The sequence below is a fragment of the Carassius carassius genome, chromosome 7, assembly GCF_963082965.1.
Source record: "Carassius carassius chromosome 7, fCarCar2.1, whole genome shotgun sequence".
Taxonomy (NCBI): Eukaryota; Metazoa; Chordata; class Actinopteri; order Cypriniformes; family Cyprinidae; genus Carassius; species Carassius carassius.
The window spans coordinates 32,846,326-32,872,471 of NC_081761.1; the positions used below are offsets into that span (position 1 = coordinate 32,846,326).

Below are 26,146 nucleotides of genomic sequence, written 5' to 3' on the forward strand. Positions count from 1 at the left end.
TACCAGCCACCCCCCCGCCCCAGGGCGGGCCAACTCCATCACCGTGGCAACCAGGTTGTAGAGATGCTGTTGTATGCAAAAGGCAAAGGCGTCTGAAATCTTACCTAGAGAAAAGTGAACGTTAAGACTGAGACGGCTAACAGCAACACACTAAAACATGATTCTTAACAAAAGCCACAATAAAAATGAGTGTCTATGCCACAAATGTTACATGAAACTGTAGAATCAGTCCATTAGATAGTCCAAATAACAGATAAATGATTAAAAAAACTGATTGAGATAAATCAGATAACAGATCAAATAAAATAAACAGATAAAGAATAAAAAACAAACTATTATTTTTTAAAAATTTTTTTTAACTTATTTTATTATAAGATAAGAAAGAGACGAAACAACAGATTAAAATCAAATAAATAAAATGTAAAGGCAGGCAGGCAGACAGACAGACGCTGGCCAGCCCGTACTGAGTGCGTGCAGGTGTTTCTATTTGGTTTCCAGGTCGACACTGATGAGAGCACGGGACACATGTCACGATCGATCGATCGATCGATAGATAGATAGATAGATAGATAGATAGATAGATAGATAGATAGATAGATAGATAGATAGATAGATAGATAGATAGATAGATATACTAAAGATGAAATGCATTGTTATTAAGCGCATAAAGGGTCAAGATGGGGTATACATATCATAAAAACTACTAATAAGACATGAGGTTGTCTAGTGATGAGAAGTGTTCTTGTCCTTCACTCTGAACATCAGTATAAACAAGCTAATGAATAAAAACACCATTCGCTACACTTAATATTCTTACAGTTCACAAATGGAACAGAGAACCACCAAGAAGCACTTTCAGCTGTTATTAAACGGATTGAATTATTTCAACGGCTGTGTGAGAAATGTTAAAAGCTCTAGAAAATAGATTTTTACACCTTTTTTTCCTAGCCACTCAAGTCGTCTCAAACTTTAATTGGAGTTGAAGGCTGTTTTCACACAGCCACACTCTCTGCCATGGGGAATAAATTTGCAGCAGATTTCCTGTTTTGAAGCGAGTGCTCAAGCTGCGTTGAAGAAACACCATCAATGTAATATTAATCACAGATGCGTCTGCTGTGCACTGCTGCGTTCATTTATGCACAACTCTCTGATGAGAGCTACCTGGAGCCAAATAGGAAACAAACCACAAAACAGCCTAACAATGCTTTGTACCGTTTTGTTTATCATGTGCTATCAATGCCTGATAATTAACGTCTATGATTGTGACAGGCAACAAAAGAATCAGTCAGGCTCAGGTGAGGAAGAAAAGACATACAGGCCAACTCTTTTGCAAAAAGACGCCTGTGGAATTTGCATGTGCTGTCTTTCTCTAACAGGATTGAGCGCTATCCGAGTGGAGCAGATACGCGGTATGCAGTGAAGATGTAACTCATTAACTGAGACCACAGTCTCTGAGAGGAATAAATCCAGAGGAATGTCAGTGTGCCGTCAAAAAGCCATCTCTTGCACATCAATAGAATCAAATCCTTATGAAAACCTGCAATCCTTCCAATGAACAATGAGCTTTTGATATACAGTATATATATATATATATATATAGTTATTTTTTTTTGTTTTTGTTTTTTTACCAGAGAAGGCAATGTATTAGAATACTAAAATGAATTTATTGGGATATGCTGATTATCTTAATTCATGCAGATTATCTGATTAGCTACAAGTTCAAAAGAAGATCATTAAAAGCTATAAACATGAGTAGACAAAGAAGAATTGAATAAACAAAAAAGTGGCTAAAGTCTACATATTTATATTAACCATAACCACAAACCATTTTACAGTTGAGACTGTCAATTACATCACCACATGTTCATTAATGATCCCATTAGTCTCATATTTCATAATTTGCTGTCCTCACACCACTGTCAAAAAGTGGCAAAAAAACAAACAAAAACATACAGAACAAGCAAATAAGCAAGTAAATTACATTTGAATCCTGTGAATCCATAATTTGCTGTCCTTTCACCACTGTCAAATCAAAATAGGCCAAAAACTATTTAAAAAAAACTATAAGCAAATAAGAAAGCAAGTTTGAATCATGGGAATCTCATTTCCCATAATTTGCTGAAATCAAAAGTCAAATCAAAACTGGCAAAAATGCCAAAAATCTATTTAAAAAACCTACAATAAGTAAATACTTTATGCAAACAAACAAGCAAGTAAATAAGCGAGTTTGGATCCTGTGAATCTTATTTCCCATAATTTGCTGTTCTTTCACCACTGTCAAATCAAAAGTGACTAAACTGTATTGTAAATGTATTGTATTAAATGTAAATGTATTAAATTAAAAGAAAGGAAAAGAAAAAAAGAAAAGAAAAAAAGAGAGATCACTACACCAAAATGAGACTCAAAATACATAAAGGTCAAGCTCCTAAAAGCTGTATTCTGCAGACAGAAAACTCAGAGAGGGATGAAGGAGAAACCAGGCAGAAAGAGGTTCACAGAATAATGAGATATATTGATCAGGCAGAGTTTTTAAATTTCCCTGAGATTGCCAGGTTTGGTTCACAACCCCCTGCAGTCACAGAGAGAGTGCTAGAGGAGACACTGATGATTGAGACGAGACGCAAGCAAGTTGTGTATATGTTAGGAAGAGTAAGGATGAAACAAACAAGAAAAGATCATGAGGTCCTATCAGAGCTGCACTGATATAATCATACACCAGTATTGCAATTCTTTTCCTCAAGATACTGCTTTTTCACTAGTCTTTAGATCCATGTTTATTTATGTGCCCTTTCGTATATATTATACAACAGTTCAATTAATGAAGGAACATGCAGGCTGTTTTAATAAGATGACATTTCTCAGTGTGATCACCTGTGTACTACCTGTCCTTCAATTCCTCTGAATGACGTCACTAACAACAACACCATCATGTCCAGTAACGTATTGATCTTTAGGGGTGGTTATCTCAGCTACCTTACAATGCTGGTTTAAGAGACTAGTTTTTTCATTAACTGAACTGTAGGAGATAACATAATAGGAAAACAGAATTAAAAATCTGATTGCATCAACACAATACTGAAAGATATAATAATAGGCTAATAATAACAATATCATAATCTAGAATTAAATCATAAAAAATCTATATAATAATTATATTTGTACATGCTTGTATGCTCACCAAGGCTACATTTATTTGGTTAAAAATACAGTTAAAACTATAATATTTGTGAAATATTATTACAATTTAAAATGACTGCTTCTATTTGAATATATTGTAAAATCTAATTTATTCCTGTGATGCAAAGCTGAATTTTAGCATCATTACTTCAGTCTTCGGTGACACGGGATCCTTCAGAAATCATTCTAATATGATGCATTTTTCTAAAGAAACATTTCTTATTATTATCAGTATTGAAAACTGCTGTGCTAATTAACATTTTTTTCATGAACAGATAGCTTAAAAGAACAGCATTTATTTAAAATAGAAATCTTATGCAACATTCGATTAGTTTAATGCATCCATGCTGAATGATAAAAAAAAAAAAAATTATCTTACTGATCCCAAACTTTTAAACAGTAGTGAAACGATGTGCGATTCAGAACAGCAAATTATCGCAAAGTGCAATGCTCCCACTGAACTTGCACTTTCAAAACCGACAGAAAAGAGGATGAGAAAATGATAAACAGCGTCTCTCTTTTCAACATAACTCAGCTTATAAGAGCTTCCGATAGCCTTCCAGCCAGCGAACCAACAGGAGAATATTTTCCAGCAATCCAGACCTCAATTTCCCTCCTTTTTGCAGTAAAGTGTGAATGTGTGAGCGTAAGCAGGGGAGGGGGAAGACACCAAAGCAGAAGAAAACAGGCCCCTCAAGTGGACGATCTGAATAGCGTGTTCAAGTGGCTACATCTGTGTTTGCGAGATGAGGAGAGGCCTGAATGAAGGCATTTAAGGAAGAATTGTTCAGGAGGACATCCTCAAGGTTGTTTTTCTGCTAACTATTCACAGTCACAGCTTCAGTGAGCAACTGGGATACATCCAATATATACAGAGTTATTAGACAAAAGGCCAAAGTCAGTGTCGTCAAATCACTTGGAGGGGAAAATGTGATCATGCCACCCACCATTGCCCTGCAAAGCTACATTTCATGAACTGAAAAAGCAAGCACCTTATTGGTGGGCCACATGTCCACCTCAATGCACAAAAGTATTATAACTTAAATCATCACTTGTGTTATTTTAGTAAGTAGAAAAAGTTTTTGTTTCTTTTTCATTCTATTCTTCACAATGTATGCAGTTAACACTGTAACATACAAATGAGAACAAAAACACTAATGAGGGAGTGTAATTAGGCAATAACAAGAGGATTTCAACACAAGCCACATTTTGCTCACATACTGGCGTCTCGGTCTATATAAATCCATTCAAAAAGCAAATGTGCCATTTTTTGCTTAAATATACAGATTTGCACTTTCTCAGAGAACTGAGCCAAACCTCAAAGACTTGAGCTCAACCATTTACCAAACAAATGTTTTGTTCTTGCTGTTCTGGATACTATGCAGTGGCACAAAACAGTGAAACCGGAGCTCAAGATGGAATGCAGCAAGATGGAAAGTAACAGAGCCATGGAGAGGTTAGAAACAGGTCAAATTTGTATTAATTGCTTTTTTGACATCTGATCTTCACAGCGAAACAGTTCTAAAAACAGTTCTACTTCTCAAATACTGACACATTTAGGTCAATCCATACAAGGTTAATCCTCAAAGTAGGCAAACAAGAGTTTGAAAGCATATTTGCATTATCCAGCGTGTCTGCGAGACACTCCAGACAGACATCATGACGCGGCTCTGTTAAATTAAGTCTAAAAGATTAACCACAAAAACACATGCCATAATACTGAAAACGAAAGAAGCCTTTCTAAAAATCTTTATCAAACTTTTTTCAAAAACTACTGAAAAATTCTATTCAATTAAATAGAGTAGAATGAATACTATAATAATTTTTATTGTGGCAATACACTACATCACAGATATACTGACTAAATATCTTTTTTTTTCAAGAAACTGATATTTTTATTCAGCAAGGACACATTAAATTAATAGCAATAACCCATGATTTAATGCTTGTACTTTTTGAAAGTGAACTAGCATGGCACTTACCATACTTCACGTATGTGATATTTGATTGAAAAGAGAGCAGAAACAGAGCACAAGATGTATATCCACAGATATCACATGATTCTACAATCAACCCAAACAAAAAGAAAAAATGAGACACAAAAAAGAGCATTAGTTATTGAATGCTTATACAGCCTGCGGGTCATTTTCCAGGAATTCAGAGACATTTTCAACTGAAGCATCTAACGGCCTTTTAACGACCTCTTAGTGATTTCAAAGAGAACATGCACATGAAGTATGACAGGAAAGCTGTTTTCTGACAAACTAAAGGCCTGCGCCTCCACGATTACATTGTTCAGAGGAAACTGGAAGAGCTGTGGGGATGAGGCGGCACGGCCGGCAATCCCTCCCCAGCCCTGAGCTCTCGTTTGGAGACAGACACATTTGCTGAGAGAGAAAAACAACAGCTGTATGGCGAACACGTCCATAATAAAGCATGAGCGGCGGCGCTGGTGCAGCCCATCTGGCTGGGCTCACGTTTCCAGGGATTGTGTGGGAAGGCTGAGGGGGAAGTTAACGGAAGCTCAGAGCCGCTGCCATGAAGTGACTCTGAGGTTAACCAATATAGGGAAACTCATTAGTAAAGATGGCAGCTTGATTAGTGCAACCCGTTATTGACTTACGAGCTTTTTGTGGAAGGGCAATGAAATAAAAAAAAGGGTTATAAATGAATATGGAACCTTTATTCTCACAGTGACAACGAGCAATTAGAGTCAATGTTTATTCTGCTCACGTACAGCACTGGGCGAAATGTCTGCTTTTGTTTTCCCTCCAAAACACTTCAGATCGTCCCCCCAGTGGAACCGCCACAGGTTAGTCTGTCTCACAGGGGCACAGAATTTACACAAAAACCTCTGCAATGAAACAAACCGAGGGAAACCTGCATGAAAAGCCCAAAGGATAAGTAAGCAAAGTTTGGTCCTGCTGAGCAAATCTATTCAAAACTCTTCCCTCGCTCTGTATGCTGAAGGTCTCTTATCAGGCATCCATCAGCAAGGTTTTGTGCCTCGGATGACAATATCTCAGAGATCACAATGTAAACAGGGATGCCTTTGTTGAAACTTGAGTTCCAGAAAATTCTTGAAGCTCTCAGACAAAGCAAGATGGACCCAATTGTGCCTAAAAAAACTGTGTTCTATACCAAGAGTGATCTCTTTAAATGTGTCTCAAAATTAGGCAAAACAGAGAAATAACAGAGATAAAAACTGACATCATATTTCTTACTTTTAATTGTTATCTCTATAACTTATTTAGGAAATGGTCTAAAAAAACAATACTACATGTCAAGCTCTAAAATATTTTGGTCGATATTGATGCTGTCTGGAAGTTTGAAAATTTTAAACAAATAAATAAATAACGAGGTGGACTCGTATAAAACGCACTTGGTTATTCTTACCATTTAAAACTGCAAACATTGTTCATCGCAAATTTACAGGCAGATGCACCGTAAACACTAAGGCCTGTGAACAGAGAAGAGATAAAACACTTACAGAACTGAAAAGAAAGTTTTCACTTATATGCCAGTTTAACCTTCAGAAGGCAACTCTTCAGAAGGAAGGACTCTTTGCTGATCAAGTTCAGAAACTGTTTAATGCTCTTCGTTTGGATTCTTTATAGGTGGTTCTGAAAATAAAGCGTTTCACATCCTAACATGATGTTCCCTGGCCGCCGCTCTGAGGACAACCAAAATCACTGCAGAGTTTCTGAAGAGAGCCAAAATAACTGCAAAACCTCAACCTCAAATTGCTCTTGGGAAATTAGAGAAAATGTTATTTTTTTTCCCCCAACACAATTTGCTCTTACAAGAACATGGTGTGAAAAGGGGGAAACCACTGTTTCTAGGCTGTTTCACAGTAAATAAGCAATAAAGTAGCACAGGAATGTGGTAAGATCAAGAGATCAGGTTAGCATGATTTTAGCAATCAACATATAAACCATTCCTTCCATTACAGTAGATGATTTCAAATGTCCAATTAGTTTTTAAAGCTTTTGAAAATGGACGATAGATGCCTGGAAAGGTCACATTGCATAGTCCATTGCCAGCTTTCACCAGCTACCACCTTGGTTTTGATGGACGTGCGCTTCTCATTCTTTCAAAGACATTGAGAGGGAGAAGAGTGACGGCGAGCTAGAAAAAGACAGACTGCTGTCAGAAAGAAATTCGGTTTATTAGTGAACCAAAAAAGCCAGGCAGAACAGTCATTAGGCAGTGCGAAAAGAAAATATGACGTGATTTGTGCAACCCTTCATTCTCTCTAGAAGACTTAGCACCTTCATTTCACTGCACACAACTGAACTTTCAAGACGAGGGTCGGATTCAAATTTGACAAAAACGCTCAAAACAGTGACCCACCTGGGTAGCTGGGATTTATGTCCTTTCAGCCAGAATGATTCAAAGTCTGACAGGAACCATCCGATCGAGAAATGTTTTACTCTCACAGAAAGATGGGCATGGTGCAGAAAAGCCCAGCTTTAAGTCAGGATTTAAGAGAGGCCTGAAAAATGATCTCCATCTGAGAAAGAAAACAGAGACTCTTTATAGATGCTGGAGCCTAGGTACTCAACCTGCGGCTTGCGAGCCACATGGGACTCCTTACTGATAGCACTGGGGCTCAAAATCTCACTTCTCATAATAGTTTCATTTTACATATTTTTTAATACAACTTTCACGGTGCAAGGAAAGATCTTCGCCTTACAAGTTTACTAGTAATTAAATGACAGACCAATCAAACGACAGATTCCCAGTCTGAATTACACTATGTAATAATTTGAATCATATAGTAGCAACAGACTATGAATTTAGATTGAATGATTTTACTTAACTGGTCTTTGGATTATGATGAATAATTAAACACTTTGAATTCATTAAATAATAACTCAATAGTTAAGTGTTAAAGACACTAGATACAACATCAGCCCACATTTTGAGGCCCATCTTACCTGAATGGTCTCACTTTAAAACATTTGTGTACCGTACAGTACATATCTAAACATATCTCATAGTAACACTGTCAAATCTGCCATTAGAATATAGAGAAAACACGTTTAATATGCAACATTCATGGATCGCTTATCCAATGACAAAGAAATTAGCTCATTTTAACTTCAAAACTATTCAGAATGACAGGTATAAATCTGTCATATTCAGATTTTCAGATGAAAAGTCAAAAAAACAACAACATAACTATATCTACTGTACTGTACACCTACAGACTTGAAAAAAAGTACGGCACTCAATTTACAAGAACACCGATTCATTTTTTTTTACTTATCCTAGAAAAATTTCCTTAAAAATAAACATTACATTACAAAATGCCTTAAAAAAAATCACATTAACTGTATTAAACTAAGTAAATAATTGTCAGCTTAAGTAGAAGAGCTTTAAAAGCTAAGTTTCAGATACCCATACACCCCTATACATCAATGCACACTACACTACTTCCCCAGGAAATAATCTGTATTTAACACCCAATCCAACACCACTATGATAACACTGATGTCCTCATGCGTACCTTCAGTATGTGGGTTCATGTCAGACAAAGACGCCGCCAAAACATACACAGGCCTAGTCTGGAGAAATGTAAATACAACCTCTGAAACCGAACACCACCCTTACACCACCTACAACAACATGTCAGAGATTACATTGTTCCACGGCGATGTGCACAATAGTTGTTCTCTACACGTCTCTTCCATAACTGAGAGTTTCAAATTCACACTCGAGTTGTGACAGGGCAGCTGTTGTAAAAACAGACGTGTCGGGTGCTGACCGCACACATGTCAGATGTGATGAGACACCTTCGAAAGGTGAAGTAGTAAATGCACTAGATGGTTTCCATTTCATCCCATAAACTCTATCATGAGGGCTCTCACTTACCTTGGTGCAAAGTTTTGTTCAAAGTGTGATTCAGGAATAAAAACCCAGAGGAACCAAAACTGAAGCATCTATCTTGCCTTTAACATCATGTTATCATTCAACAGAGAACTTCAAGTGAAGCACTGGCTCCCTGAACTGACGCTGACGGATGTTTGAACTCCAGGAAATAGCTGTCACACCTGAAGACAGCAAATACACTCAGCACATTCCAAGAATGACCTATATCCATCTTTTTGCACCTGCATTGTGGTGTAGACTAAAAAAAATGGTTTGCAACTCACTAACTGTGATGCATCTGGAAATATCTAAGATCAATTCAAGCAGTGGTAAATAAAACTAAAAAAAGGCACTCAAAAGGATTATTAAAGTAGTCATCACTTGGCTTGCAAGAAGATTTTTGTCAGGAAGAAAGGAAAAGTAGAAGATTCTGACATTCTGTCAATTTAACAACAGTGCTTGGTAAACAAGGATGCTGGCTGTGGCTTTTCGTCCTGCTTTTAAACATAATGAGGCCTGTATCACGCCACTCAAGAAATGTCAGCGGCTAATGGCTTAGCATATGAAAAAAAGGACAAATCTTTGGCTAAAACCCAGAACACAAGCAGCTGAACAACACTGCTCCCAAATTGCTAAGACCAAATAACTCTTTCCACACCATAGATCAATAACGCAAACAGGTCTCGATAAGACTCTTCACAGCCCCTTAAACGGAATAGGTGATAATTAGGTGCTTTTTTGCAGTTTAGCACAAGCATCTTTAGTGGGAAAAAAATGAAGAGAGAAAAGCAAGAGTTCAGAATATGACTACTGATGTTCTTTTAAACATACTTGACTGAATCCAAAAGTAAACTCTGTTTCACTGAGTCTTCAGCACAAATTATATATATATATATATATATAAACTTGAAATCCAGTCATTTAAGAGTGGAAATCCAGTATGCCCTAGTGGACATTCAGGGAAAAAATAAATCTGACAGCTAAACAGGAGTTACAGGAAGAGGTCAGCATCTGAAGCATGATGGCTAACTACAGACACTGCGCATTAAATGAGAATCTGAAAGGGAAGAAAAAAAGATACAGAGAAAATGCAGAAGGGTGAGACATCAGAAGGATGAAAAGAGAAAAAAATGCAAATAACACTTGTAATTTATGGTTCTTTGTGGCCTGATCCAATGTATTATTCAGAATAACAATATAATAACAGCATGAAAATTAACAAGGACGATCTAAAGGCTGAGAAAAGAGCAGAAGAGATTCTTGTTTCACACTGTAACCAGGCTGTAAATTATAACACCAGCATAAATTAAATTAGCCATCAACTGTTGGCACCAAAACACTGCAAAAGCATAGATGTTTCTAAATATACATTAAAAAAATAAAAAAATAAAATCATTATCAGGATAAGAAACTGACACACATGAATATTCATTAGATGGCATTTTGAAAATAAAAAAGGCTGCTGTATTGCACTCAAAATCATGACTCAAACATTTCATCAATTAGTAAAACTCATTTAAAGCTCTCAGGAGTGTGGCCTATATTGAAACCGCTACCAAGTTGAAAAAGTGCTGATGAATCTCCAGTTGGCACCAACAAACCTGCAAGCCAGCTTTGACAGCAACATTTAATTGGTATTGATTAACTGAACCAATCTAACTGAAGAAATGGAAGCTCAATTAATCAAACTGAACGAAATATCGGCTCCTGGAAGGGAGTGTCATTTGTAGCTGGCACATGCATTGGGGAAAAGTGGGACCTACATCTGGTGAATACAGATCATTTTCATAATCAAAGGTTTGGCTCACTTTCAATCCAGAAATGTGAATTTGAATTGATTTGGCCACAATCCACACAAAGTTAAATTGGAATGATAGGAGGAAGAACCTTCTGAAATGCAATTATTAATAAAGGTAATGCATTCTGGGAAATTAAGTGTTCTTATACCCTGATGCACAAAAGTTCATTTTTATTAAATATGATGAAATATTTATAGAATATATAATATATAATAGAAATGAATATACCTGTATGGTCATCTCAAATATATCAAATATACTGTATATATAAAAGGACTTTCCAAAACTTAAATAAAATGGCTTTTTTAAGCAAACATTCAAAGTAAAAAATTACAGTTATGTGAATACAATGTATTTTAATTCTACATTCAGATATTCAAACTGGAATTCCACATCTTATTTGTTATTTTAAATTTAAGAGCTGAAGTGGAATTTAAAAGGTATTTTCAATTCAACTCTGAATGGTGCTTTGAGAAGTGGGAGCAACAATACTGACTAATTCAGGTATAAGTCAAGCTACAGTAATTCTTCACAATGCTTCTAAATGTGTTAATACAGGCAAGCCACTAAAGTGAGCAATAATGGGCAAAGCAGCATGTAATCACTGCCTCAGACTGCACTGCCACAGACTGCCTGATGCAAATTGCACACAAAAAAATGGCAAGAACAGATTGAAATCTAACTAACGAGCTTCTACAGTTTCCAAGTTTCGGGGTGCAAAGTCATGTATGCAAGGTTGCTACAGGTTTGCATGCCAGCCTCGTACTGTGCTGATCACTTTTATAAGTCAGCCAAGAAGGTCTCTTCCTGCCTAAAAAACAGTACTGAATGAATGTTTGCCAACTGTCAAAGTCTAGCTCCTAAAAATGAAGCAGCATATGTCTTTGAGGGTTTAGAAGTCATTTCGAAGTCATTCAATCATGTGACCAAGCAATAATGCTTCTTTGAAGGTTCTGGAGGCTTTCCTTTGACCTTCCTTCCTCTATGGCTATAAACTGTCTAGAGGTGAAGCATTTCATACAAGTAGCTGCCAAAACAGGCAGACGCATCCGGAATGCACCTCCCATGTAAACGGCCCTTTCCCACATAAACACATTGGAGTGTCTTAATGCTCGACAGGGCTGGTGTTGACAGTGGGAATGAATTCGCATTCAAGCACCACCGCCAACAACGTTTCCCAGGTGGCCCCCAGGCTTCTCTCTGCTCTGTAGTGGTGAAAGCGACTAGTTCTCTCTCCTGCTCTCGACAAACTGCATAATAGACACCCTTGCTATGCAATCCTCCCACAGACTGCCCTCAATTTAAAACAATATTTATCAGCACTCTGGAGGTGGTTTGCAAAATGTGGGTGGTAGTTGCGGTAGTCTCACAAACGTCTAAATATTTAGCTAAAATGTCTCCCATAGAAAACTGTCAATAAAAAAAATTCATTCGCTGCCATTTTGGGAACAGAGCATGTCAAATTTCCAAAAACTCCAGTGCAGAAGCCAATCTCTCAAATGAAACAGGACTCTGTAATCTTGTCCATACGACAGCTCCTCTTTAGATGTGCCCACGTACCAACATCTTATCCAATGATGCAGACATTGAAACTAACACACCCTGAAACAACTAATTGCGGGTAAAAATATTAAAAGGGAAGTAGAAAATGTCCCAGAGGACACTGAATTTTTAATGAGAACATGGGGTTATCATTATCACACACATAGTGGGAAAATCATGTAAAGGTAATGTTTAGTCTGACAATGGGAACGGGCCCAAAACAGTGCCTTGAGGCACTATTTTCCATTGTGTGGGAAGGCAGGATCTGCTGACTGCACATCTAAACGTTTGTTTAAGTAATCTGGTTTTAAAGTTAAGATGCAACAAATCAAGAATCAGAGCTCTGGGCAGCACAGGCAGACTGCTGATACACTTTCTCCAACAGTTGCCGACTATGACAATCCCATAACAATGGAGCTTGTCTTCACGCCACAGGTTACCTGACTGTTGAAAGATGACAGGAGCGATCAGTGGTGCGCTGTAACGATAGAGGATTCATAACAAACAGCAGGACGTACAGGCCTCTCTGTTCTTACACCTTCTTTCTGTTACCGCTCATGAATTCGGCACTTGAAAAGACATTAGAGGGAGGCATGTGATGACAGACAAAGCTACTATAGTAAAGAAAAAGATGGTACCAAATAAAAGCAACAAACTTTCGCATGTGGGGGTTCACCTAAGTGCCTATGTTCAGAGTGTGTCTTGTTCTCAGAACTGTTTTCTCTGAAGGGCCCTGCATTAAAACACTTGAAAATCAGCAGCAGAGGCAACATGACTCATGGACCATCAAAATGTCCAGGGAATTTGTTCTTCTCAGCACACTGCAGACAATCAATTATACTCTTTCGGGAGTTCATTTCGGAAATAGACTTTGGAGCAAATGGAAACAAAGCAATAGAAGTTCACAATACAGACAGCACTAAACAGAGTGGGAAAAAATCTCATAAAAGCCTCAAATAATAAGCAGTCTCAGAATGCAAGTGGAAGATAGCCAGTTATTATTTTGAGGAAAGTAAAAATCATGAAACTCTCCTTCAACACTGGCAGGAAAAAGCAGTTACTTTGGATTTACAGTACAATACACTGAATATGTCATATGGGCAAGGGACTCAGAAACCACTAATTAAACCATTCCAAACCTGTATTTTCATTTACTCATGGAAAACAAAAAGAGAACAATGTTCATGCAGCTATCTTCTATGCAATGCAACTTTGGGGCTGTCGAACATCAAAAAAAAAAAATAAATAAATACATAACACCAGTAAGTCTACTGAAAGCATATAATAGCTTTGTGTAAGGAGCAGAATGTAAGTATAATCTTTTTTTTTGATAACTGTGGTCACCATTTACAGTACATTCTATACATGGAAAAGACCTGCTTAGGCAATCTGCAATACATATATCCTTTTGTGGTCTATGAGGATGAAAAAAGGAAGCCATACAGTTTTTTTTCTTCATTTTTGGGAGACATATTTCTTTGATATGCAGGGGGGGGGCAAGAACAGAGAATCAGTGGTACTTTAGTATCACTGATATACTATTATAGTTTTTAATTAATATTTTGATTAGATTTTAAGTACATAACGTTTTATTAATAGTGCTGTACATTTTTGTCATTTTTATTAATATATATATTTTTATGTGTCTGTCTATACAGTCATTCTATTCATTTCTATTTCTGTTTTAGTTTTGTATTACGTTTGTTGTTGGCGGCTGTACTGCGTTTGAGCTCCGTCACTATATTCTTTTCATTGACTATTTTTAACTTAAAAATCAATTTTATACATCATCGTTTCCGTTTATATAACGTGTGAATATATCCTCTATTGTATTCTACAACAAAAACAATCAGAGCGCCTCGCTATCACTAGTTTTATTTTGATCTCCCGGGTCCGCTATTAGCTTTTAGCCCATTAGCATCAGCGGCGTGGTTGCAGCTAACTGCGCTAACATTGCTAATACTCTATTCACACACATTACCACTGCTGTACTCACTGTTACTTGCTTTAATGGCGGATGAATGTCTCCACTCTGTGCAGCTCGAGCTCGAGGCCGTGGGAAAGCAGATTCGCGACCTGGAGGTGAGGCAGGCCCAGCTGAGAGAGCGGAGAACCGCGCTGGAATCATCCCGGGCTGACGCTCACAAGTCCGGGGTAAGTATACAGCGATCTGCTAACAGTCCCACCACGTCTACTCCGTGTGTTTCTCTGCACAGGCCCGGTGCACCCAGGACGCGATCTTCCCAGATGTCCTTCACTGCGACGCCGGGACACCACGGACCCTGGGTGCATCCACAGCGGAGGACGCGAGCCGGGTCCTGGGCGACGACTTCTACCCCTCCTGCCTTCGACATCTCCATCCGGAACCGCTTCGCTCCCCTCCGCGAGACAGGACGCGACGCTGTGATCATCGGAGACTCCATCGTCCGACACGTAAGTGCTACGTTAGCCGAAGGTAAAGTGCACACTCATTGTTTGCCTGGTGCTCGTGTTCTCGATGTTTCTGCGCAGATACCCGTGATCCTGAAGGTCGACGAGAGCCCCAGAGCGGTCGTGCTTCACGCCGGGGTTAACGACACCACGCTGCGGCAGACGGAGACGCTGAAGAGGGACTTCAGCAGCCTGATCGAGACGGTTCGCAGCACGACGCCCGCGGCGACGATCGTCGTGTCAGGACCACTGCCCACGTATCGACGAGGACACGAAAGGTTCAGTAGACTTTTTGCTTTAAATGAATGGCTGTTGTCATGGTGTAAAGAACAGAAACTGCTATTTGTTAATAACTGGAATCTTTTCTGGGAGCGTCCTAGGCTGTTTCGCGCTGATGGATTACACCCCAGCAGAATCGGAGCGGAGCTGCTCTCTGACAACATCTCCAGGACACTTCGCTCCATGTGACTAGTAAGACAATTCTCTAATAACTATTATGATGAGTTTTGTTCCACCCGCTTAAATGATAAAAGTACTTGTGCTGTAAAAACTATTAAGACTGTGTCTGTTCCCCGAATAGTGAGGTCAAAATATAATGTAGGATCTAGAAAAAATCTTATCGTAATTAAACCAGAAAAATGTAAAGTAAATGAACAAAAACAATTTTTAAAGTTTGGGCTCATAAATATTAGATCACTCACACCCAAAGCAGTTATTGTAAATGAAATGATCACAGAAAATAGTTTTGATGTACTCTGCTTGACTGAAACCTGGCTAAAACCAAATGATTATTTTGGTCTAAATGAGTCTACTCCACCAAACTACTGTTATAAGCATGAGCCCCGTCAGACTGGTCGTGGAGGAGGTGTTGCAACAATATATAGTGATATTCTCAATGTTACCCAGAAAACAGGATACAGGTTTAACTCTTTTGAAATACTTCTGCTAAATGTTACACTGTCAGACATGCAAAAGAAATCTAATGTATCTCTTGCTCTGGCTACTGTGTATAGACCACCAGGGCCGTATACAGAATTCCTAAAAGAATTTGCAGATTTCCTCTCATGCCTTCTAGTTACAGTTGATAAGGCGCTAATCATGGGAGATTTTAATATTCACGTTGATAATGCAAATGATACATTAGGACTTGCGTTTACTGACCTAATAAACTCCTTTGGAGTCAAGCAAAATGTCACCGGGCCCACTCATCGTTTTAATCATACACTAGATCTAATTATATCGCATGGAATCGATCTTACTGCTATAGATATTGTACCCCAATGTGATGATATTACAGACCATTTCCTTGTATCGTGCATGCTGCGTATAACTGATATTAACTATATGTCTCAGCGTTACCGTCTGGGCAGAACTATTGTTCCAGCCACCAAAGACAGATTCGCAAATAACCTGCCTGATCTATCTCAACTGCTATTTGTACCCAAAAATACACATGAATTAGACGAAATTACTGACAACATGGGCACTATTTTCTCTAATACATTAGAAGCTGTTGCCCCCATCAAATTGAAAAAGGTTAGAGAAAAACGTACTGTGCCATGGTATAACAGTAATACTCACTCTCTCAAGAAAGTAACTCGTAGTCTTGAACGCAAATGGAGAAAAACTAACTTGGAAGTTTTTAAAATTGCATGGAAAAACAGTATGTCCAGGTATAGACAGGCTCTAAAAACTGCTAGGGCAGAGCATATCCACAAACTCATTGAAAATAACCAAAACAATCCAAGGTTTTTATTTAGCACAGTGGCTAAATTAACAAATTACCAGACGCCACCTGATTCAAATATTCCACCAACGTTAAATAGTAATGACTTTATGAATTTCTTCACTGATAAAATAGATAACATTAGAAATACAATAGCGAATGTAGATTCTACAGCGTCTAACACTTCAGTTTCATCCATCGCACCCAAAGATAAACTGCAGTGCTTTACAAATATAGGACAGGCAGAGCTAAATAAACTTATCACTGTATCTAAACCAACAACATGTTTATTAGATCCTGTACCCACTAAATTACTAAAAGAGCTGTTACCTGTAGCCGAAGAACCGCTTCTCAATATCATTAACTCGTCGTTATCTTTAGGTCACGTCCCAAAACCATTCAAGCTGGCGGTTATCAAGCCTCTTATTAAGAAACCAAAACTAGATCCTAGTGTACTGGCAAATTATAGGCCTATTTCAAATCTTCCATTTATGTCTAAAATTTTAGAAAAAGTTGTGTCTGCTCAATTGAGCACCTTCCTGCATAAAAATGATCTGTATGAAGAATTTCAGTCAGGTTTTAGGCCCCACCATAGCACAGAAACTGCACTTGTTAAAATTACAAATGACCTGCTTCTTGCATCAGATCAAGGCTGCATCTCATTTCTAGTCTTACTTGATCTTAGTGCTGCGTTCGACACCATAGATCATGACATACTCATAGATCGATTACAAAACTATACAGGTATTCAAGGGCAGGCTCTAAGATGGTTTAGATCCTACCTGTCCGATCGCTACCATTTTGTTTACTTAAATGGGGTGTCATCTCATTTATCATCAGTAAAATATGGAGTGCCACAAGGATCCGTCCTAGGTCCCCTTCTATTTTCAATATACATGTTGCCCCTTGGTAATATTATTAGAAAATACGGAATTAGCTTCCACTGTTATGCTGATGATACTCAGCTATATATTTCAACGAGACCAGATGAAACTTCCCAATTATCTAAGCCAGGGGTTTTCAACCGGTGGTCCGCGGCCCCCTGGTGGTCCGCGGCGGCATTGCATGTGGTCCGTGACATGCATTCCAGCCTACGTAATTTCACTATTAAATAATTAATTTTTCCAAACATTTCCAGAATATTTGCACATTGGTGTGAATACACTAAATTTTATGAAAATATCAAAAATAATATAGAGGAGTTGAGATTCAAACTGACACAGGATAGGCTAGCTTTGCACCTATCAGGTCTATGCTTTGCAACGTCATATACGTACACATTCATCTTGCGCGCGAAATAGACCAGCATCTCGCAGAGTTAAGGAAATACATTATTGAGGTTTCATTGAAAAGACGCTTAATATTGGTGAATTTAAATTTGGAGTGGAGTGGAGCTGTTAGCTATAACGTTTCTAACTAAGGCGAAGATTGCTAGTCAGCACCAAGCATGGATCGCTTTTTAGTGAGGAAAGTGACAGATGTCAGGACAGATGGACAGGCTTCTGCTGCATGCTCTTCAGACAAAGCTACAACGTCGGAGGAAACAGGGAAACGTAGTGGGAAACGAAAAAGAAAATACAGTGAAGATTATGTTAAATATGGATTTACAGTAACGACTGACAAAACAGGAGAGGAGGTACCACTGTGTTTCGTATGTTCAACGTTGCTTTCAAATGAATCCATGAAACCGTCGAAACTTTCTCGTCATATGGAGACACATCACAGCTTCTTGAAGGCCAAGCCTATTGAGTATATGCAACAGATGTTGCGTGATTTCAAAGGACAGCAGACGCTCATGAGAAAGAGTGCAAAAGTCAGTGAAAATGCACTGAAAGCCTCATATCTGGTGGCTCTCAGAGTTGCGCAATGCAAAAAGCCTCATTTAATTGCAGAGCAGCTGATTTTGCCAGCAGCTATAGACATGTGTAAAACCATGATGAACGAAGAATGTGCTAATAAATTAAAAACTATTCCTTTGTCAGATAGCACAGTCGGACGTCGAATTGAGGAAATGGCAAATGATGTGAAAGAGCAGCTGATAGAGAAACTTCGATCAGTTCAGGGATTTTCAATTCAATTAGACGAGACGACAGATATAACAAATGACGCGCAACTTTTGGCATTTGTGCGATACGAGGATAATAGTGCGATGTGCGAGGAATTTCTCTTTTGCAAACCACTGCCAGGGCGAACTACAGGTGCCGAGATCTTTTCAGCCCTTGATGACTTTTTCAAAGAACACAATATTTCGTGGCAGAAGTGTGTGGCGCTATGTAGCGATGGAGCCAGAGCAATGAGTGGCAGCCAGACTGGATTGATTGGGCACGTAAAGAAAGTAGCACCGGCGATAATTTGGACACACTGCATGATTCATAGAGAAGCTCTGGCCGCCAAAGATCTCAGTGTTGAGTTCAGCGAGGTGTTTAATGCTGTTGTTAAAACTGTAAACCTGATAAAACGAAAAGCATTAAATACACGCCTGTTTGCATCCCTATGTCAAGGCTTAGGAAGTGAACACACCTCTCTCCTTTACCATTCAGAGGTGAGATGGCTGTCTCGCGGCGCGGTGCTCGCCCGTGTGTTTGAACTACGTGACGCTATCTATACTTTCTTGTGCGAGAAGGAGTGCACTGAACTGGCTTACATGTTCAAGGACAGCCACTGGTTAACTAAGCTGGCGTATCTCACCGATGTTTTTGCAGAGCTTAACAAGTTGAACACTTCAATGCAAGGGAGAGATTCAAACGTCCTGCAGCTCTATGAAAAACTAGAGGCATTTGTTAAAAAAATGTCAAGATGGATAGAAAGAGTGGAGAGTGGTAACTTGGCTATGTTCCCTTCAGTTGAGGAATATTCTGACAGCACTGACATTAAAGACATTGTGTGTGAGCATTTGAGGAAGCTTGTGCTTCAATTCCGAAAGTACTTCAATGATTCTGATGAGTGGCACTGTGACAGCAAATGGATCCTGCTCCCATTCAGTGATGATGCAGCAGCAGGGTCAAGCTTAACTACTGTAGAAGAGGATCAGCTCATAGAGATGTCCACAGATTCTGTCAGGAGCCATATGTATGATACACAACCCCTTGTGAAGTTCTGGATAAGTTGCCAGACAGAATTTCCAGAGCTTACAGTAAAAGCAGTGAGGTGTCTTTTACCCTTTCCAACTACATACCTCTGTGAGAGCGGTTTTTCCACACTGGCATATCTAAAGAACAAGTACAGGGCAAGGCTGGAACCAGAGAATGATATGAGGCTGTCACTATGTACCACTATATCACCACGAATAGACAGACTGTGTGGAAGTCACCACGCCCAGAAATCCCACTAACAGGTAAGGAGTACCCCCCCCCCCCCCGCCCCACACACACACACACCCACACACACACACAATAGTGGGCCACCGATTACTTGTTAGTCAGAATGGTGGTCCCTGGCACAGAACCAGTTGAAAACCCCTGATCTAAGCTAACAGAGTGTGTTAAAAATGTAAAAGATTGGATGACAAATAATTTTCTCCAATTAAATTCGGATAAGACAGAGATATTAATTATTGGACCAAAAAACACCACACAGAATCTTGTAGATTACAATCTGCAACTAGACGGATGTACTGTTACTTCCTCTACAGTCAGAAATCTGGGTGTTATATTGGACAGCAATTTGTCTTTTGAAAATCATATTTCCAATGTTACAAAAACCTAATTCTTCCATCTTAGAAACATTGCCAAGCTACGAAACATGTTATCTGTTTCTGATGCAGAAAAGCTAGTTCATGCTTTCATGACATCTAGACTGGACTATTGTAATGGACTTCTAGGTGGTTGTCCTGCTTCGTCAATAAACAAGCTACAGGTAGTCCAAAATGCAGCAGCTAGAGTCCTTACCAGGTCAAGAAAATATGATCATATTACCCCAATTTTACAGTCTCTGCACTGGCTACCTATTAAGTTCCGTATCAGTTACAAATTATCATTACTTACCTATAAGGCCCTAAATGGTTTAGCTCCTGCGTACCTAACTAGCCTTCTACCACGCTACAACCCATCACGCACCCTAAGGTCACAAAACGCTGGACTTTTGGTAGTTCCTAGGATAGCAAAGTCCACTAAAGGAGGTAGAGCTTTTTCACATTTGGCTCCCAAACTCTGGAATAGCCTTCCTGATAATGTTCGGGGTTCAGACACACTCTCTCTGTTTAAATCTAGATTAAAAACGCATCTCTTTCGCCAAGCATTCGAATAATGTATCTCTTAAATTGTGAGTGTAGTTGCATCTGCATTTTTATTCTTTAGCTTGGGTTAAACTAATTTTACTTTGTTGCATCAGCAGCTATGCTAATGATGTCTCTATTCTGTTTCTATGTTTTGCCACGGGATGTAACTAGGATTTACACAAGCTCCAGTCTGGATCCAGAACACCTGAGAAGAGATGATGCTGACCCTCAGAGGACCCCAGATGATGCTAACCTTGAATCAACAAACAGAACTAACAATTATTGCTACATGTGTGACTGCATCCTATAATTACTATTAATTAATAATATTGATAGTTCATCATCTAGCTGACTACGTCTTGTATTATTATTATTTTTATTTTTCTAAAATCCTGTCAAACGTGCACAAACTACTAGCTACTACTAAATATTGTAGAAACATAATTTTCTGTAAAGTTGCTTTGTAACGATTTGTATTGTAAAAAGCGCTATACAAATAAACTTGAATTGAATTGAATATTACTTCAAATAAATAAAAAAAAAAGAAAGAAAATGAGACATGACGGCTTGGCACCTAGCTGAAAAAAAGGCTAAAAGTTAAAGGCTTTTTTGTATGTTTTATTTAAGTTAAAATTTATTTTAAGTTACATTTTTTTCTTTATGATAAATTTTAGTCTTAGTTTTTATTTTAGTTTTGGTAAAAAAAAAATCACTAAAAATAAAAATAGACAATTAGGAACCAAATTTCTTAAGCACAAACCCTGACATCCCTATTTGTTTTTTTATTCTTACCAACCAGAATTGTATGTAGTCTTTTGACTCAAGTAAGTTATGCTCTCAGGGGCGTGGGTTGATGAGGATTGTTCCCAGACTCTTTAAACGAACTGGATTTCTGTTTCTCCACGGAGCTCACTCGATGGTCTGTGTGAGGTGATTGGCATCTCACTTATTCCTGGTGAAAAAAAACAGCTGCCTGCTATTCAAGCTAGTTAAGACCCCAGCACATGACACAGGATAGGCATGAATATTCTCTGCTCAGAAACACATTTCTACAAGTATGGCAATAATTTACTTTCAAAAAGTCAAAGCAATGCAAATATGTAGGAGACAAAAATGCTCCAAAATTGTTTTTACATTACTTATTCTATGCCCATCAATCCTAGGCATTAAATCTGTCACTACATCGATTGTTGAAATCATATCAAAGCCAGTTCCTTTGTAGGCACTGTGTGAAGCAGAAACAGTTGAAAATGAAATCAAGGAAACCAAGGAAGCGCAGCAATACTCTTATTTCTTTCACAAGTACATTACCTGTCAGGCTTAGTGGATTACAATTTCAAATGCTGAAAAAAAAAAAAGAGCGGGAAAACAATTCTCAACATCCTTATAGGATTGACTGATTTCAAAAAAAGGTTTTATTGACACAGAGTAGTAGAGAGAGACAAGGAATAAATGAGAAAAAAGGATAAAATGCCTCTCTGTGTGTCAATAAAGCCTTGTTTTGTTTAAATGCAGCAGCTGCATGACTACCAAAATAGATCTACACAAATATTTCAATATTATATATGGATCAAAAAGATGCTTATCACAACTGGCATGTTAGGAGTGAAGGGTTGTGTTGCACTTGTGTGGAAAATACTCCCAAGGTTACCTACAGTGGGGTTGACAGCTGGCGGTAGGCTCTCCCAATCAACTGTCCATGAAGGGCAAGGGTGAGCAACAGAAACAGCATCTATCCCATTCTCCTGCAGGACAAAAGAACATATAAACACAGGTTAAATCATAGACTACCGATAGAAGCCTCCAGGCATCAGCTTTTTACTGAAGCTGACAACTTTTCAAACTTCCTCAAAACACCTGAGACAAGGTGCTAATTAAATTAAGAAACTGTTACGCAGCAGTTCATCCCACTTAAGAAACTCCTTTAAAGGTTGAAGTCCTATAATTGATTGTACATTGTTCCTAGCTGGTACTTAATCATCAAAGGGACATACAGGAATGGGTAAAAAAAAAAAAAAATTGTGTGCTATGATGATTATTCCACATTGACAATATGAGATGTAAACCAAATACTAATACATGCAATGCTACAGACACAGAAGTTAAAATATGGTGTTGTGTTGGGGGACTCTATAGGGTACTTTTTAAGTAGCAAAGACAAATTCCGACCAGTCTGGCAAGATGAACTTAGTCACCTGTTTAGAATGAAATTAACCTGAACTACCAAAAAAAACGGGGGTGAAGACTGAGTGAGATTGGTGTTAAAACCTCTAGGAAATGTTTTGTTTGATAAAACATACAGACAAGGAGGTAAAAGAAGACTAAAGAATCAGACTAAAGAAAAACACAGTTTCAAAGGCAAAAGCCTAGTCCAGGGCTGGCTCCAGGGCACTGCCAGTCTAATACTTTTACTGCTTTTTTATACCCTTGGCAAAACTGGCATTATCTTTTATATAATATATTTTTTAAAAATATTTATTTCTCTTCTTGCAATGTAGGTACAAATTTGAAATTTGCAATGAACACTTAAGAATCCTGCAAATGATAAAAAAAAAATCATTCCAGACGGTCCTAAAACAAGATCATAAATAGGAGAATTCCAGTCCCAGGTTCTGATTGGCCAACACAACATTCCAGACATGCTAAAATCTTCATAATAATACGCAAATATACCTAATCTGCTGTGTGTCATGCCTAACAACACCCTTTAGCCACACCTAAATTCACAAACCGTATTAAATCTTGGAGCTTGTGAGATGCTCTTGGTCACTGATTTAGGTCTGAATCTGGGTGTTAAACAGTAGCTAAAGATGGTGCATTTCTGTTTGCTGCTATGTCATTGCAAATCTAGGCTGGCCATAAGGTTTGGCTCCACGGATGAAAATGTCATTTGCTCTAAAGCAGTGAGCCACCAGCAACAGCTGCAGAGCAGACCTAAAGCAGAAAGCACGCGGGCTGGAAAATCCCAGTGGACTGCTATGCATTAAGAGTGCCTGCTGAGCTCCAACTCATTCACACACACCAAATTGATATCCACTAGCGTGACGGGAAATATCTGATTTATAGTTGCTGAATGCCAGAGGTGGCAAACACCAAATCCACACACACAAGAAAAGCTAGATGAGAAGTTCTGCAGCAGGCCTAAAAACTAGATGGCAGCTGTGCATTTTTATCACCTGCTGGGGACCCGACTGCAGGATTGTGGTCCGGGACAGACAGAAAAGAGACCTAGCGTTGTTACTCTGTTTGCCACTCCTGTGGGAGTTGTACAGCGAAAGTGTATGAGACCACTGTGGGCTCTCTACTCATTATCTGCAGATTTCTGCACCGATGAAGTGTTGCCTGAGTTTGTGGGCCGGTGAGATGCTGGGTAAATCAGCAGGTCTGCTATGGAAGTGGTGGGAAATTGAATAAGCAGGAGGAAGACTGCACAGGAGGTTATGGACTGAATCAGCGGTTCCTCCTGGAAAAAAGAAAGCACTCATCAGGACACAGCAATGATGTCACAAGCTGAGTTTTCCATGAAATACAGCCTTATTAAGAGTGCATTATTATCTGGAAAGGTGAGGAAACATGGGGGGGTGTGACTGACTACAGCAAGTGATTCATCATATAGAAACAACAATATTGTATATAGTACTGCATTACAAAGTTGTAAAGTTGGTGGGAAAACAAAGTTACAGGGGTAAAAACAGCCCTTAAAAAATATACTGGCAGTACCATGATAAAGCAATATTATCAGATGGTAATACCAAGGCCTTTTGAAATATAGTAGCCCTGATCCAACTGTAACATTAAATCAACTGCTTTTAATATCTTTCATTAAAATAAAAGCCACTTGTAACAATATTTTGTTATATAATGTATATAAAGACGTGCATTTTTTTTTACCATGATCAAATAATATAACATGGTAAATTTCCAAAAACGGGTGTGTTATTAGTTTTTGTTGCACAAGTAAAAAGGTTCCTTGGTTAATATAGTTAAATATTTCAGACGTGTAGACGCTTGACTGACTTGCTATATGATCACTATGGTTCTATTTGGTTAAGAACAAACTCCATCATACACTTTTGGTTTTTAAACGTTAGCCCACCTCTGAGGACAAACGTGCTTCAAAAATAGATCTCCTCTTCATGAAGAGAGATGAAATGGAGTTAGGTGAACTGTGAGAAAATAATCATTTCTTTCACAGTTTTTTTTTTATGATCCATCACTATTAATTAAATGAAAACATGTGGTGTACTGGTTTCTTAAAGACAGTGAACATAAATTAATCTGGTACTTCTTTTTAAAATAAAATTAATGGACCACAATAAGAAACTTGTTCAATTGTTCTCTTTTGAAAATGAGGAAGACTTGAGTTTTGACTCACCAGAGCCATTTATTTTCAAGGCCATAACACCAATTCGCTCTCAATGAAAACTCTTAAATAAAAACTAATTTTGATATTTAATACCTAGTTGCACTACTGTTCAAAAGTTTGAGATTGTTAAGTTTATGTTTTTGAAAGGCTGCATTTATTTGATGAAAAAGAACTGTAAAACAGTGATACAGTAAAATTTTACAACAATTTAAAAGAAGTTTTGTTATTTTAATATATTTTAAAATGTAATTTATTCCTGTGATGCAAAGCTGATTTTCAGCATCATTCCTCCAGTCTTCAGTGTCACATGATCTTTCAGAAATCATTCTAATATGATGATTTGATGCTCAACAAACTTTTATTATTATCAAGATTGGACAAGTAAACAGTTGTGCAGCTGCAGAATCTTTTTTTTTTTTTTTTGTAACAATGTAAAATTATTTAACGTGACTTTTGATCAATTTAATGCAGCTTTGCTGAAATGAGTGTGTACAAGTAGTAGTGTATATATTGTACAAATACTGAACACTGTGCTCATGAAATTTTCTGTAAAAATCTAGCGGGAAAGTAAACAACTATTCAGTTCAACAATTTTTGGCGTGTATAAAATTGTGAACATAGCGGTGATGTTAATAATTATGATTTACAGTCTGCAGAAGTGTGAAGAACTACAAAATTAATATTTATTTTTTGCAATATCTTATTTTTATGAAGAAAAATAAGCAAATGTGCACTAAATTCATGTTCTTTTGATCTGCTTAAGCATGAAATTAGGTTACTGATCACATTCATTTCTTTTTAAATGAATCTCATGAATGCTTTCTTTTATTCACGGATTAGAACATTTCCTGATAAATGCAAGCATTTCATAATATGTTAAGGTTTATCTGTTATAACCCTCCACATATTCTTTACCACAACTAATGAACGTCAGACACACGGCTGAAAGAAATCGCAGCGCTTGTCGGAGTCAGACAGCCCCGTAATACCAACCTCCTTAAAGTATCAAGTGGCAG

At 38.1% G+C, this 26,146-nt stretch overlaps 1 protein-coding gene across 6 annotated transcripts in view; it reads right to left on the reverse strand.

Moving 5' to 3' along the window:
• Positions 1-2: 2 nt before the first annotated feature.
• Positions 3-26,146, reverse strand: part of LOC132143965 (glutathione S-transferase C-terminal domain-containing protein-like) — a 26,706-nt gene continuing 562 nt past the window's right edge. The window contains exons 2-6 of one of the 6 annotated variants that reach the window (XR_009434304.1): positions 23,941-24,227; positions 22,420-22,509; positions 22,076-22,107; positions 21,557-21,989; positions 3-104 (exon numbers count right to left, since the gene is read on the reverse strand). Coding sequence is in view for 3 of the 6 variants with exons in the window: in XM_059554633.1 (XP_059410616.1) it covers positions 22,324-22,509 (186 nt within the window). In the remaining 3 variants the exon portion in view is untranslated. Of the gene's footprint in view, positions 105-21,556; positions 22,108-22,144; positions 22,510-23,940; positions 24,228-26,146 lie in introns of those variants that run through there. The other 5 variants (XR_009434306.1, XR_009434305.1, XM_059554635.1 and 2 more) reach the window with 5 other exon arrangements.